At 40.0% G+C, this 14366-nt stretch overlaps 2 protein-coding genes across 10 annotated transcripts in view; one reads left to right on the top strand and one right to left on the bottom strand.

The window, feature by feature from the left end:
* Positions 1–14366, top strand: part of CASK (calcium/calmodulin dependent serine protein kinase) — a 325007-nt gene that overhangs the window by 60030 nt on the left and 250611 nt on the right. For all 9 annotated transcript variants that reach the window (XM_089673937.1, XM_089673942.1, XM_089673939.1 and 6 more), the window contains exon 4: positions 12963–13065. In XM_089673937.1, the coding sequence (XP_089530063.1) occupies positions 12963–13065 (103 nt within the window). The remainder of the gene's footprint in view (positions 1–12962; positions 13066–14366) is intronic.
* GPR34 (G protein-coupled receptor 34) lies at positions 96–11203 on the bottom strand. The gene is made up of 3 exons (XM_089673934.1): positions 10968–11203; positions 3640–3760; positions 96–2731 (listed from the first exon to the last, which is right to left on the bottom strand). The coding sequence occupies exon 3, from the start codon at positions 2721–2723 to the stop codon at positions 1569–1571; it is 1155 nt and encodes a 384-aa protein (XP_089530060.1). The 5' UTR covers positions 2724–2731; positions 3640–3760; positions 10968–11203; the 3' UTR covers positions 96–1568.

The raw sequence follows: 14366 nt of genomic DNA, 5'->3' as shown, positions 1-14366 counted from the left end.
AGATAATGGGGATCAAAAAGAAGATATACCCGATTTTAAAAATGGCAAATTAATTTCTAGCAAGGTATTCTCTAAAATACACAAGTCTGATCAGCAACTGTATAAAGCATTTTTATTTCCATTTTTTCCCATCAGTTACTCCAATTCATTTAAAATGTTTTTTCACAAAAATATAACACTGCGTAATGCTGGTAGATAAATGTGATTGTGGTCAGTACAGGACAACGTTGTAAGAGCCAGCTCCAAAAACATAGGAACTAGCATTTTTTGGTTAATCTGCTGCATGCGGTGGTTCCTTCCACTGTCAAGTATGCCACTGCAGGACTTATGAACCTGTGGGAGGAACCACAACATATGATGGGGGGCAAGATTTCTGCATCTTGGTTGAGTTTTCACACACGGGCTGCAGGAAATATAAATATTTACTTTTTTTTTACTTTATTACACATTTAGATTATTTTGCAGTGGTCCATAGTAATAACTATTCAGAATTCACAAAAATCAGTCTGGTTCATGATGGATCCTTATTGCTTGCTTGGGTTACTGCACTTAAAGCTGTAGTTAACCGTCAAAAAAAAAAAAAATTTAGAAAAAAAAAAAAATCCCCTGCAAAATAATGCGATGAAAGCACATTCTGAAAGACATACCTTAGAACAAAGTCCTCCAGTGGTGCACTTTAACCACTGACAGGGCTTCCATCTTCACCTGGTCATCCTTCCGGGCTTGTGGGCTCTGGCTGCTTGATTGACTGAGCCACGATGACATCACTCCCAGGAGACTTGGCCACGGCACAGAGCTCTGAAGGAACGAGACAGGTATGCCATTTCTTCAGAGTGCATGCGCCGGTGATGTCATCGGCTGCAGGAACACTGGATGTCTCGTTATCTGGTGCACATTTAGGAGATATTCCTTGTACCCACAGGTAAGCTTTATTATAAGCTTACCTGTAGCTATAAGTGTGCTGTGGGAGTTTACTTCCACTTTAAAGGCTATGTTCACCTCTGGTTGTTACACCCAGAAAGGTAAGATTTTAAAGGTAAGATTTTTTTTTTTTTTTAGTTTTGGATAGAGTGGATAGGGATTAGAACACCAGTCAGGTTTTATTGTCATCTCTGCCCCTGATAGGGAAATCTCTCTCTCTCTTATCTGCTTATTGTCATCACTAAGAGAAATTACCAAATTTTGGGTTGTCCCCAAACCAGGAATATTGGAGATATCTTCCAATGGGGGATACCAGCTCTGGTGACAATGGGGATTCCCTAATTTTAGAGGGATTTTCTCTCACTTCCTGTTTTGGCTATGGGAAAGGAAGTGAAGGGAAATCTCCACAGTGGAATGCCAAAAATAAACCTTACAGGGGTTATACCCTTCCATTACTCTGTCCATAATGGAAAAAAAAAGGTTTGTCTTTAGTTCTACTTTAAAGTATGAGGGTTCTTCAAAAAGTTTCTGCATTTTTTTATGTTTAATTGAAGAATAGGAAGCAGAGGTAAGAGAGATGTGGATGTCTTTTAGAAAATTAAATCGATACCCTGGTTTTATCAAAAGTAATTCAAATTCATTTTTTGTTACTTATTTTCACTTTGTTTTGTGATGATTCTTCTTTGATTAAGAGGAGTGGCAGTCTGAGAGTATACAGTGGGCACACTGTCAGGTAGAGTATATCCATGATGGAGGTCTGATGTGTTGCTTTCACTCCTGCTACTATCCCGGCTCCCTTTACAGAGCAAGCGAAACACTGTTTTACGGACACTGCTAGACAATAGGAAATACATGACCGGGTCCAAGCAGCTGTTGAAAGCTGAAAACACCAATGTGATTTCATTTGTTTTGTGAACTCGCTCTATCCAATAACATGAAATATTTTGCAGCTGTGTTGTAATATATACAATCCTAAAGGTATGATAAGGTACAAAGCACAGGGTAAAGATGAAAAGGACAAAAAATGATTTGTAAGCTGTACTGTTATATCTCCCAGCATTTGGTAGGTAGGCACGCTCTCTGGAAATCTTGCGAAGGTTCTTGCCTATCTTCACATATGATAGGATCAGCATAATAAACACTATCCAGAAGATCACTACAATAAAGTAATTAAATGCTGCTTGCCAAACTGCATCTTTCCTGTTTGTATAATGAAAGCAAACATTTTCATTTGATTGGTTCTTCGTTGACTGTGTTGCAATATGGAGGAGTCCAGAAAAAATGGCTGCCACCCACAAGCTGCAGCAGATCTGAATACTGCATTTCCTTCTTGAAACTTTCCGTCTTCGCTGTGACTTTTTAACTTTTATATAGCGATCCATACTGATGAGGCCCAAAAGTACAATACTAATGTACATGTTCATGTAAAATAAGTTGCCAATAATTTTGCAGAATACAACTCCCAGTTTCCACTCCTGGGTGATGTGATATATAATTCGGAATGGAAGGCAGAAAATCAGTAGCAGGTCAGCTATTGCCGCATTGAGGAGGTAAATTTGTACAGAGTTTCTTTTGTTGTGGATGAACAGAAACACATATAAGGCCAACATGTTGCCTAACAATCCCAAAATAAAAATTAAAGCATAAAAAACCACCAAAGCAGCACCAAGTGATGTCTCATCCATTGAACATGTTGAAGAATTGTCTGTTATGGTGGAGTTATTGGAATATTTAGTGAAATTATCCATATGGTAGTTTTGATTTCCAGGCGTCAAGCCATTAGAATTTGAAGTAGGATACATTTTTCTACCTGTTAAAAGAAAATAAATTTTTTTGATTATCTTATATGACCATATTGGCAGTTGGTTGAAATTCACTTCACTACCTGAAAATAGAGTTCCTACAAAACAAGGTTAGCATCAGCCATCTAAACGTTCGCTCACGTTACTAGCATACAAAGTGCAACCACTGTCCCTCACTTTGTGAAAGCATATTTTGTACTTAAATGATCAATTAAAAAAATGTATAGTTTAATTTAAAAAAAAACCCAAATATGGCAGATATTTTTCATATTACTACTATTGACCCAGTTTAGTAATCACACTTATAACTGAAGCTCCTTCTAACCCCTCCCCAGCCCCCCCCTTTTAGTTTTGGTTGGACATTAACTTTAAGCTTAGTTGAAGAGCAGGACATATTATTAATTGGCAGGATACATAATTATTTGTGCAATAAAGGCATCGACTTGATTATTTGCGCATTTTTAACTTGGCAGCCTGTAATAGGAAGCACTCTTGCTATTTTTCTACATTACCCAATCCTGAGCAGTGAAAAGTAGATGGACATTCTGATTCAAGCATGTCTACTTGTTTTGCTTCATGTCCTCTGATTACCCCATATTTAAGTTTAGAAAAGCTTCTGTAGAGCTTCCTATTAATCTGACCATTTATAAAAAATGTCATGCGTTCTACTGTCGTCCTGTCTTTTATGGTTCCATCTGTATTTGAATAAGGGCTAGTTCTCACGATAGAAACACAGTCTGGATGTTTTTTCTGCATACGTGTTTTGATGCTTATTTGATCCATTCAGGTGCCTTTTTGATGCTACTAACGGGTGATTTTTTTTTTTTGCCTATCCCTGCGTTTTTCTTTTAAGATTTAAAATTATACCTTGCTATATAGTTATAAACCATACTCTCAAATTTATGAAGACACATACCTTTTTATAGGATTTCAGCGCTCTCTTCCCCCCAACAATCTGATTTTCCAGGCTTGCTTAGACAGGCCTCATTATCACAATAGTTTAGCAGTCTTTGCAGTGTGCAGATTGGATCCAATTTCTGAAGGGAAAAAGTGGAGAAAAGGGTGTATCTAATTTATTATTGCTAAACTGTAATGCTGTATATTTTTATATACTGTATATATAAAATGATGTTACTTCACAACACATTTAAAACCATTATCTAAACCAAAAGTAGTTAACTATGTGTGATAGTGAGGTTTAAGCCTGTTGAGTACACCTTTGTTTATTTCACAAAAGATAAAATAATAAAATAGTAGCTGAGAATGCATAGATGATAAAGTAATGAACTACTGACTTTTAAATCTAGGGACAGCAGTCACTAGGTGCAGTATTGATTGATTCCAGTTAATGTCTGAATGAAAAAGAAAGCAGCTGGCCTGTAGCTCTATTGGCACTAAGTACTATAAATTAAAACTGCTATAGTCGTCATCAGCAAAGCATCATTTTATATTTTCCGTGCTTTCATTTTATGCCCGACGCCCGGGACATGTAGTACCGGGCAGGTAGTTTTGTTTTTACCTTAAGTTCTGCTGCGCGCAAGCAGCAGGGCTCACCTGTCAGGTGGAAGCATTCAGGTGTTGCCGTAGATTTCTCCCACATAGTGCCAGCCTCTCCACCCCCCTTGTGTAAAGCTCCCCCTGCCTACTGTCTCCTGGGCTCTGCTTGCCCATCTGCGGCGGGCCTGGGACCGACTCACCACCGCTGGTGGCTAGAGGAGAGTGAACACGTCCATTCCCCTCCCCAATGGGTCCCCGTTCAGAGATTCCCAGCAATTGAGGCTGGAAAAGATTGTGCACTTCATTACATTCAGGGGAGCAGAGGGGAGACATCCAGGGTCTTTTAGACCTTGGATGTCTCCATAAAGAGAAACTGTCACCAAAAAAAATCATCACATAGGGGACATTGTCCCCTACGTGATGGGGGGGGGGGGGGAAAAAAAAGTAAAAAAAAAAAAGTAGAAATTTTTTTTTTTTAATTTTGAAAAATGAAGGGTACACCAAAGCACATAACATACCCCCCCCCCCCCCAAAAAAAAATTGAGCCACCCCCCACATGTGCACACGTACAAATGTAAAAGCACACGCCGGGACACCTACGCATGAAAACGTCGATTGTGATGTACATGTTACATATTGCCGCGTACGCCAGAATGAAAGCAATAATTCTAGCACCGGACTTCCTCTGTAACACTAAACTGATGACCTAGAAAGGGCTTTAAAAGCTTCACCTATAGATAATAAAGGGTACTGAAGTTCGTCACCATTTCACGAGCGCACGCAAATTTAAGGTTTGACAGGTTTGATATCTATTTACTCGCTGAAACCTCATCTTTTATAGTTTACAAAAAAAATCAGTGATTTATTGCTTTTGTTTGTGCCCTAAAATTAACTAACTTGTATTTATTTACTGAAATTGTGTGGTAATATCATGCGACATAAAAAATTGGAACGACCACTATTATATTCTCTAGGGTCTCTGATTTCAGAAAATATATAATGTTTGGGGATTTTGTGTAATGTTCAGGTCTAAAATGATTTTTTTAATCTTGTGGCAGCAGAAGGGTACATAGGCAGACATAAAACTGTGTCTGATTTTTAGAAGTAATGCGACAGTTTGAGTACCACAAACTGTTTGATCTGATCATTTGGGAGCTTGGGAGCCAAATCCTGCTCACCATTTATAAAGGTTAAAAGGTGTTTAAATATACTTTCTTATATTTGAACCTATTTACAGTATATACAGTAGTTGGCATGGACAATTTCCCCACATTTCTATATTGCTTTTTAATAACCCAGCATAATCTGTTTTGAAGCTACATTTACCAGTTTATAGGAATTATTTATCTTTTGAGTTTATGAAAAATTCACAAATATTGTCCCAAAACCAATTTCAACCCATTATTTTCATCAGAGGAAGCTGGAAAAAATAACTCTCAAATTCCCTGATTTTAAGTTTGATGATAATACTTTTTTTAAACCAATTTTTAGCCAATCCCTTCCCATTTAGAACTTTTGTACACTGTAGATAGATTTTCAGCTTCAAACAATAGGTCACACAACAGTGACCTCGCAAAGATCCGGCACGTTTACAACTAAAGCCGGCCATAGATGGAGCAATTTTTTTTTTTTTTTTTTTTTTTTTTTTTTTTTTTGCAAGAAAGAAAATCACTCGATTCCTCCAACACAGTCATTGTTGATGGGGAATCCCTCCCAAGAAGCCAGTGTGTTCTTCCGGTGAGGGGAGCCATCCCCTCCGGGAGAACTTGGTAATTACTGCTACAGACTATAATAGCTGCTAGCAGTAATCGCATGGTAAATCCGACAGGCTGGTTGTACCAAAGTTGATCGTTGATCAGCTTTGGTACATTCAGCCTTGCCCATATATGGTTTGAATTTAAGCTCTAGATGTGTGAAACACAGAGGGCAAACCTAATGTGAAAGTATGCAGTGTGTGCTGTCCATCATTTAAACCTGTTGGATTTTTGTGAAGTCATGTGTGGTCCATTGTTTGAAGCGGAGTGTATACATAGAGTGGGTTCCTGGGCTGTGTACCCGCCTGGCCACAGAGCAAAGAACAAGTGAACAGCTTAGATGCGATGAGATTCTGGAAACTCTTCTAACTACAGATGAATATTGCCAGTAAATGGACTAAAGCATGGCAAAACAATCAAAAAGGAGCAATATTACAGATTTGTAGAAATAAGGTTCTATCTTACAAATTCCTAAAAACTGTCCTCAGACCTCAGCAGTGCACACATTTTGCCAATCTTCTCTGTAACACAGGAGTATGTAACTGCTGAAAGCACAGAGTAGCTGGAATTTCCAGTGAAGCCTTAGGTCTGATTTGAGAACTTCTGCTCTAGACATCTACAGAATTGAAGGTACAGTTGTGGCCAAAATTATTCAACCCCCACTGAAATTGAGTGTTTTGGCCAGTTTGACATTGCTTTTGATCATTCAGTCATCTTGCTTACATTTACATTAAAGAGGCACTTGTAGGTCAGACAAATATAACATAACAGTTATAATGAAATAACCACAAATGTCTTTTCTGTGCTCACAGCATTATCAGTTTTATTCAACCCCCAAGTGACATTCAATCTTAGTACTTAGTACAGCATCCTTTTACAGTTATAACAGCTTTTAAACGTGAAGCATAGCTTGACACAAGTGTCTTGCAGCGATCTACGGGTATCTTCGCCCATTCTTCATGGGCAAAGGCCTCCAGTTCAGTCACATTCTTAGGCTTGCGCACTGCAACTGCTTTCTTTAAGTCCCACCAGAGGTTCTCAATCGGATTTAAGTCTGGTGACTGCGATGGCCACTCCAAAATGTTCCAGCCTTTCCTCTGCAACCATGCTCTAGTGGACTTGGAGGTATGCTTGGGATCATTGTCCTGTTGAAAGGTCCAACGTCTCCCAAGCCTCAGGTGTGTGACGGACTGCATCACGTTTCCATCCAATATCTCCTGGTACTGAAGAGAATTCATGGTACCTTGCACACGCTGAAGCTTCCCTGTACCTGCAGAAGCAAAACAGCCCCAAAGCATGATTGACCCTCCACCATGCTTCACAGTAGGCAAGGTGTTCTTTTCATCATAGGCCTTGTTCTTCCTCCTCCAAACATAGCGTTGATCCATGGGCCCAAACAGTTCTAATTTTGTTTCATCAGTCCACAGAACACTATCCCACAACTTTTGTGGTTTGTCCACATGGCTTTTGGCATACTGCAGTCGACTCTTCTTATTCTTTGGAGACAGCAAGGGGGTACGCCTGGGAGTTCTGGCACGGAGGCCTTCATTACGCAGTGTGCGTCTTATTGTCTGGGCTGAAACTTCTGTACCCACATCTGACAAATCTTTTCTCAGTTCCTCAGCAGTCACACGGGGACTTCTCTCCACTCTACGCTTCAGGTAGCGCACAGCAGTCGAAGTCAGCATCTTCTTTCTGCCACGACCAGGTAGCGTTTCAACAGTGCCCTTTGCCTTGAATTTGCGAATGATGCTTCCTAAGGTGTCTCTTGGTATGTTTAACATCTTTGCAATCTTCTTATAGCCATTGCCCTTCCTGTGAAGAGAAATCACCTCTTCTCTTGTCTTCCTGGACCATTCTCTTGCCTTCACCATGTTTGTAACCACACCAGTAAATGTCTAGAAGGAGCTGAGTATCACAGTCATTTTAAAGCTGCCTAATTGGTGCTTATTATGCTTGATTGCTGCTCGGTGACATCCACAGGTGTTTTCAATACCTGATGGAAAGCACCTGTATGAACCTCTGTTCTTCAGAGTGGTAGTCTTTAAGGGGTTGAATAATTGTGGCAATGAAGAAACCACATAAGAACCATTTACTACTGTATTACATAAACAATTGATGTCATTTTAGTTGCATTTGGGTAGTTACAACGTCCTTGTAGGATTTGATTCTGAATACAATTCCAAATGTACACTATAGTCCCTAAACCCCTTTACAGCATTGGGGGTTGAATAATTTTGGCCACAACTGTACCTGCATGCAGGCAGACTTGTGACACAGTGAAGATGGTTTTTGTTAGTCCTTACTACCAAAGAGGTAATTTCTGTATTTTTCAAGGTAATGATGCATTTTACCAGTAATCCTTTGGGGCCTGGGTGCTCAACCTGTGGCCCTCCAGCTGTTGTGGACCTACAAGTCCCATGAGGCATTGCAAGGCTGACAAGGTTACAAGCATGACTCCCAAAGGCTGAGGTGTGATGGGGGTCAGCTTGAGGTCCACAGGTTGAGCACCCATTCTTTAGGGCATGTTTATAAGGCCGTGCATGTTACATTAACCAAACATTCTCTGCATATGAATCTGCCAATGTAAAACATCAATAAGATTCATTACATTCGTTGCTTTGTGGCTCTAACACCATTGTGAATTAATATTAAAAAAAAAACTGTAGAAGCTGTAGAATTTATGCAGCTTACCAGACCTAAGCCACAAGAAAAAAAAAAAAAAGTACAAAAGAAAACCAATGTAACCACATCTAAGAACATTTTCTACAAGTACAGAAATATCTGATTTGCCAGAAATGCAATGCCCTTGTCATTTCCTGTGAGCTGAAAAGACAGCATAAACAATGTTGTCTCTGCTTTGTAAATTGCTAATCCAGTCAATCCACCATGGGAGTGGAGATGAACAAAAGTGGACATGTTTGAAGTCCAGCTTGTGTGACAATCATGGCGCCTTCCATAGATATCATGAGAAATGAATGTAGACAGGAAGGGTGTTATTTTCATGATTATTAGTAGAAAAAGGGGGAGCCTGAAAAATGAAAACTAATGCAGCCACCTTTTCTAAGGAGGGACTGTTAAACTGGATGCAATATATTGCATTTTTGTTTTTCTTTTCGGGGGGGAGGGGGGTAGATACGCTTTAGGGTGAAGGTAATTCTACCTTTTCACCAATCTTCGAAAAAAAAAAAAAAAAAAATACAAATTGTATTGATGTCCAGGTGACAGTAATACTGGGGCAGGAGGTGCAGAACCGTTCCCTACCATTTACACTTACCAAAAATGTTACTCTGAATGCGACTTTAACAGACACTGGAAAATTAAAAATTTATATTGGGGGTTTTTTTTTCCTTCTGGTTTTCTTTCAGCGTCACATATCCAAACAAAAATGCAGGCCTATTTGGTAAAACAGGATTAAATGAATAATATCCGGTATGATATGGAGAATGTTTAGCTCTTGTGGTAGATGCTTTTTTAAGTGAGTCCATGCCAGACAGGAACTGTATTAAGGACTTGGTAGCCCACTTTCAGTAACCGCTTCCCGTCTGCCCTATAGCAGAAATACTGCTACAGGGCGGCACGTGTGCGCAAAATCACGTGTATATATATTACTCGCCGGCGCCCGCTGATTTCCAACGATCGACGGGGAGGAGAACTGTTTTGTTTACTAACAGCTCTCCTCCTCGTCAGCTCGGGCACACTGCTTTGGATGGCTGTGCATAGCACTGATCACTGTATTGGTGTCACTGGGGATGTCAGTGACACCAAGTCAATTCCCCCCAGTGTCAGAATGCCTGTCACAGTCCCGCTTTAAGTCGTTGATCGCCGCCATTACTAGTGTAAAAAAAAAAAAAAAATTCCAAGATCTATATCACCATTTGTAAACTCTAAAACTTTCACGTAAATCATTTAATTTACATGTATTGGGATTTTTTTTTTTTTTTTAGCAAAGACATTTTGGCTTAAATGTATGACAAAATTAGATTTTTTTTTTTTCGCACAGGCGATCAAATACCACCAAAAGAAAGCTCAATTTGTGGGGAAAAAAAGGACATAAATTTTATTTGGGTGCATTGTCTGTCAGTTAAAGTAACGCAGTGCCGTAACGTAAAAAAATGGCCTGGTCAGAAAGGGGGTAAATTCTCAGGAGGGCAAGCGGTTAAAATAGCAGAAAATAAAAGTCTAACACAAAGTTTCCCATGCAGGGGTTCTTCTTCAGCAAAATACTAACACTGGAAAAGGCCAAACTACTTGGCTGTCTGGTCAGCAGTACTGCTCTGTTTTGGTCTCCTAGACCACTGGCTATTCAGGCTCTCAGCCTAGGTGACATTGCTGTTCAGGTCCCATGTGTGGCATCTTGGCAGGGTTTTCCCAGTACATCAAGCTTGCTCCCACCAGAGATTTCTGGATTCCCTCCAGCCCCCTGGACTCACTGGGCTCCTCAGCCTCCGAGACCCTCTCTTGGTCTCCCGGATTCTTGTAGCTGGACAGCCTTTCCCAGTCCTTATGCATGGAATCCCCCTCACTCAGGCAGCAGTCTCCCAACAGGAATTTCCAGCTCTAATGACAAGGCTCTGTCTTCCAACAGAAGCAACTGCAGCATCTCCAACTCCCACCTCCTCCAACTGTTCTCACATGCCCATCATTATATGAGCTGTGTGCACCTAGGCACACAGCCTGCTGGTAGTCCACAAAACCTTGACACTGACTTGGGGATTCCATCCTGCCCAAGACTTTTTTGAATCTCCAAACTACAGATCCCCATCTGGAAATACTAAATCCAGAGAAAGCTGCAAAAGCAGTTTTCTCCGCGCAAAATCGATACTCCTTAGTCCTGCACTCAGCAAACGTGCAAGCCCTGTGTCCTTTTCCTGACCATTTCCACAGTGACAGTCTTGCACTGTCATACCGGGTGTAGGAGCATTCCTGTTTTGGTATTCTTATATAATGTATCAGTGCATTTTTACATAATTAAGAAAGGAAACTTACTGACCTTTTTAAGCTGATAATTCTAAAAGATCTTCGTGCAGCTTTTCAGTTTTTCTTTGGGTGAGTCCATAATCGTGAAAAAAAATCTTATCACACTTCTGCTTCCTTCTTCATATGCCTCAAATCTGCTGTGTAAGGTCTACCTCTCTGCAAGGAATGATGTTGAAATGTCTGCGTTGTTATATAATGAATCTGAAAGGAGTGTACATTCTCTGGTTTGCTTGTGGTGATGAGCGTATGATCTCTTTATTCTTATGTCAGTCATTATCCATGTTCATTGTTCAAATACCATCTATCTGTTTGCAACGTAACATGTGACACTTCCTGTCCAGGATCAGTAATGCATTTCTAACAAAAGAAACATACTGGACAAGTGAAGTAACTGAAGAAAAACAAATTGGTAGTTTTCTGAAAATTGAAGAATGTTTGTATAGACTTTTTTTGGAAACTTTTTTACATTTGGGGTACAATTCCATGTCTAGTAGTCTGCTGGACTTTGGTTAAAAATGATCAACATTTCCCTCTTATATTATCGACCCGAACATGGTATAACCATCAAATGTCCTGCTTGTTCTAGAATTTGCAGGAAAAAAATGCCAAAAAATATCTTCATGTGCCATGCTTTAGACCTCACACTACAGCAAACATTATACACATTAAAATGCAAATTATTCGCTTTAAGCGATTCTTTTTAAATAATAAACATGCTATACTTACCTGCTGTGTGCAGTGATTTTGCACAGAGCAACCTGGATCCTCCTTTTCTCGGCCCCTCCCTCCTGTCAGGTGTCCCCACATCAAACAGCTTGCTATAGGAGCACTTCCTGCTCCCTGTGTCCATTCCCACACGGAGCCATGGCTTGGCCCTACTCCCCCCCCCCCCCCCCCCCCCCATACCACCATTGGCTGACTGGCTGTGATTGACAGCATCGGGAGCCAATGGCTCCTGCTTGCTTTCTCAGCCAATGAGGAGGCAGAGGCCAGGGACAGCCGAGGCTGTCGTTCACATGACTGGATCGTGATGAGGCTCAGGTAAGTATTGAGGGGACCGGGGGCACTGCTGCACACAGAAGGTTTTTACCCTCATGCGTAGAACACACAAAGGTAAAAAAACCTTTAGCCTTTACAATCACTTTAAAAAATTACTAAGACCCCCAAAACTGAATTTTATGAAAGCAAAAGACCAGTAGGTTATAAAAATGGTAGTCACCGTTGTATATGCCAAATAATGTTTGTGGAAATGTTTCAGAGTTATATTTTCAGTAAAAAAAAAAATAGTAACATTAATTTGAATGCACGCAGATGCAATATAATCTCTAATGTTTTGTAAAATTAGAAGCTGCCACTGTGCTGAGTAAATAAGTACCAAATATGTCAAGCCTCAAAATTGTGTAAAAGACAAAATACTACAATATCCAAAATTGTAGACAACATATTAAAACCCTTACAACTAATGAGCTTGGAGCTGAAGTGGGATTAACCCAAAACCAAAAATGTGATTTATTGCAGTTTACCAATCCTTACAGGTGTTGGCTGCATTACTTTTCTTTTTTAAGCTTTCTTCCCTCTGTTTTCACATGGTGAGCTGGTCAGAAACACAGCTCCTGTATTAGATTGCCCCCATTCTGGATGAAGAAACAACAGAGACACCCCCTAACTGCTACATCTGTAGGACAGCTTGTTTGTTAAAAAAAATACACAGACTTATGGGCTGGATCCCCAGGTGAAAAACAAAAGCCTAAAATAGAAAACGAATGCAGCCACCACATTGAAGAATTGATAAGATGCAATATGTTTGCTTTTGGGCTTAATACCACTTTAACAGCAAATGATTGCCCTAGAATTATTCCTCTACCTCCAGGAAGCAGAGATACCAAAATACATTCTGGGGAAATTGGAGTCCACAAATGTAATTTTTCAAATAGTTTTGATAGACATTATAGCTGCTGTTGGTGATATTGGGCAAGTAATGCATTTCTGTGTTTATTTTTTTGTGTAGCCTCATTGTGTACTCCTTGCTTCAAAAGAAAACTCTGCCCCAGTCAAGCTTGGAGGATTTGGCGTCGCAATACAGCTGGGGGAGTCTGGCCTTGTAGCTGGAGGTAAGAACAAGAATAATTTACTGTTTAATATCATTAATAAGGAATTGATTATTAAAATACTATTGTAAATAAAAGTGCAGCGCTAGAAAATAACAAAAAATCAAAAATCAACGCACATAAAGTCAATAAAAATAAGTCCACAAAAAAGGGGGAGGGGGGGAGGGAGGGGAAAGGCCCTAGGCCAAAAAAAAGTCTCAAAAAAGAAGGACGACTTCAAATGCCCATACACACTGATCAGAGGTGTATGCACTGTGGTAGAGATGGAGTTGAAGATGTAGTCAGGGAACAGAGGTAGATGTAATCCCCGGATCAATGAAGATCCCCAGATCAAGGAAGCACACGTTCCACAAGACAGCAAGGAAGCAGTCACAGCTCCACCAAAGAATACCACCACTCCTTCACTTCATATCAGCGGCATCTAGGAGGAGATACTCCTCATGAAAAGAAAAGCCCATGGTAAGATATAATAAAAAGCATTTAATGAAATAAAACAGGATGCATCCAGAGTAAATATATGAAAATGCACACCGCTAGCAAATAAACATGAAAGCTAGCAGTGAAGGCGGAACAAGACTAACCGTCCTGTCAGATGTAGTGGCCGCCGGAGCTCCCCAGTGCTCCGACGGCGTGGCGTCAAGGCGTGCGCAGGTTCCTCCTTACGCGTTACGTGCCAAGCACATCCTCAGAGGAAAGAACCGGTGTACGCCGTGGCGTGCAAATCAGAGCTAAAAAGACCAAAAGGCGCATGCGCAGTAGCCAGGCGCCATTTTGTCGTAGCTCTCAGAAGTCTGTGTGTCAATCCGGAATTAACAGGAGAGACAACAGATACTACAGCGATAAGACAGATATATATTTAGTACAAAGAGATATGTCATATCATTAGTGAATGATGGAACAAGTGAAAGGGGAAAAATATAATGCAACCAAGGACAATATCATGAAAACTTGCCGGGTTAAAAGATGCAATAGCGTCGTAGTCATATGCCAATACACTCATAGTTCCAATAGGAACAAAGATGAGTTTATTATGCTTGTACTATAATAAACGGTAAAACGAAAAAATTATATCAAAGGATCAGAAATTCATAAAAGATCCCTCTAAAAAGGAGCAAAAAAAGGAGCAAAAAAAGGGGGGATCATACATGAAGAGTAATTAAGGAAAAAGTAATAAGTAATAATAATTGCAATAATCATGACATGGGCCAGTGACTACATATACCACAACAAAATTATACATAGTGTGAACCATAATCACATAAAACAGAGAATTACATAAAAAACATAAGATGGGAAAAAAGGCG

The sequence above is a fragment of the Staurois parvus genome, unplaced genomic scaffold (assembly GCF_062004578.1).
Source record: "Staurois parvus isolate SC_StPar_1 unplaced genomic scaffold, SC_StPar_1.0 ptg000145l, whole genome shotgun sequence".
In the NCBI taxonomy this organism is placed as follows: domain Eukaryota; kingdom Metazoa; phylum Chordata; class Amphibia; order Anura; family Ranidae; genus Staurois; species Staurois parvus.
The sequence above is the reverse complement of the archived record's forward strand: the minus strand, read 5'-3'. Positions and strand labels throughout refer to the sequence as shown.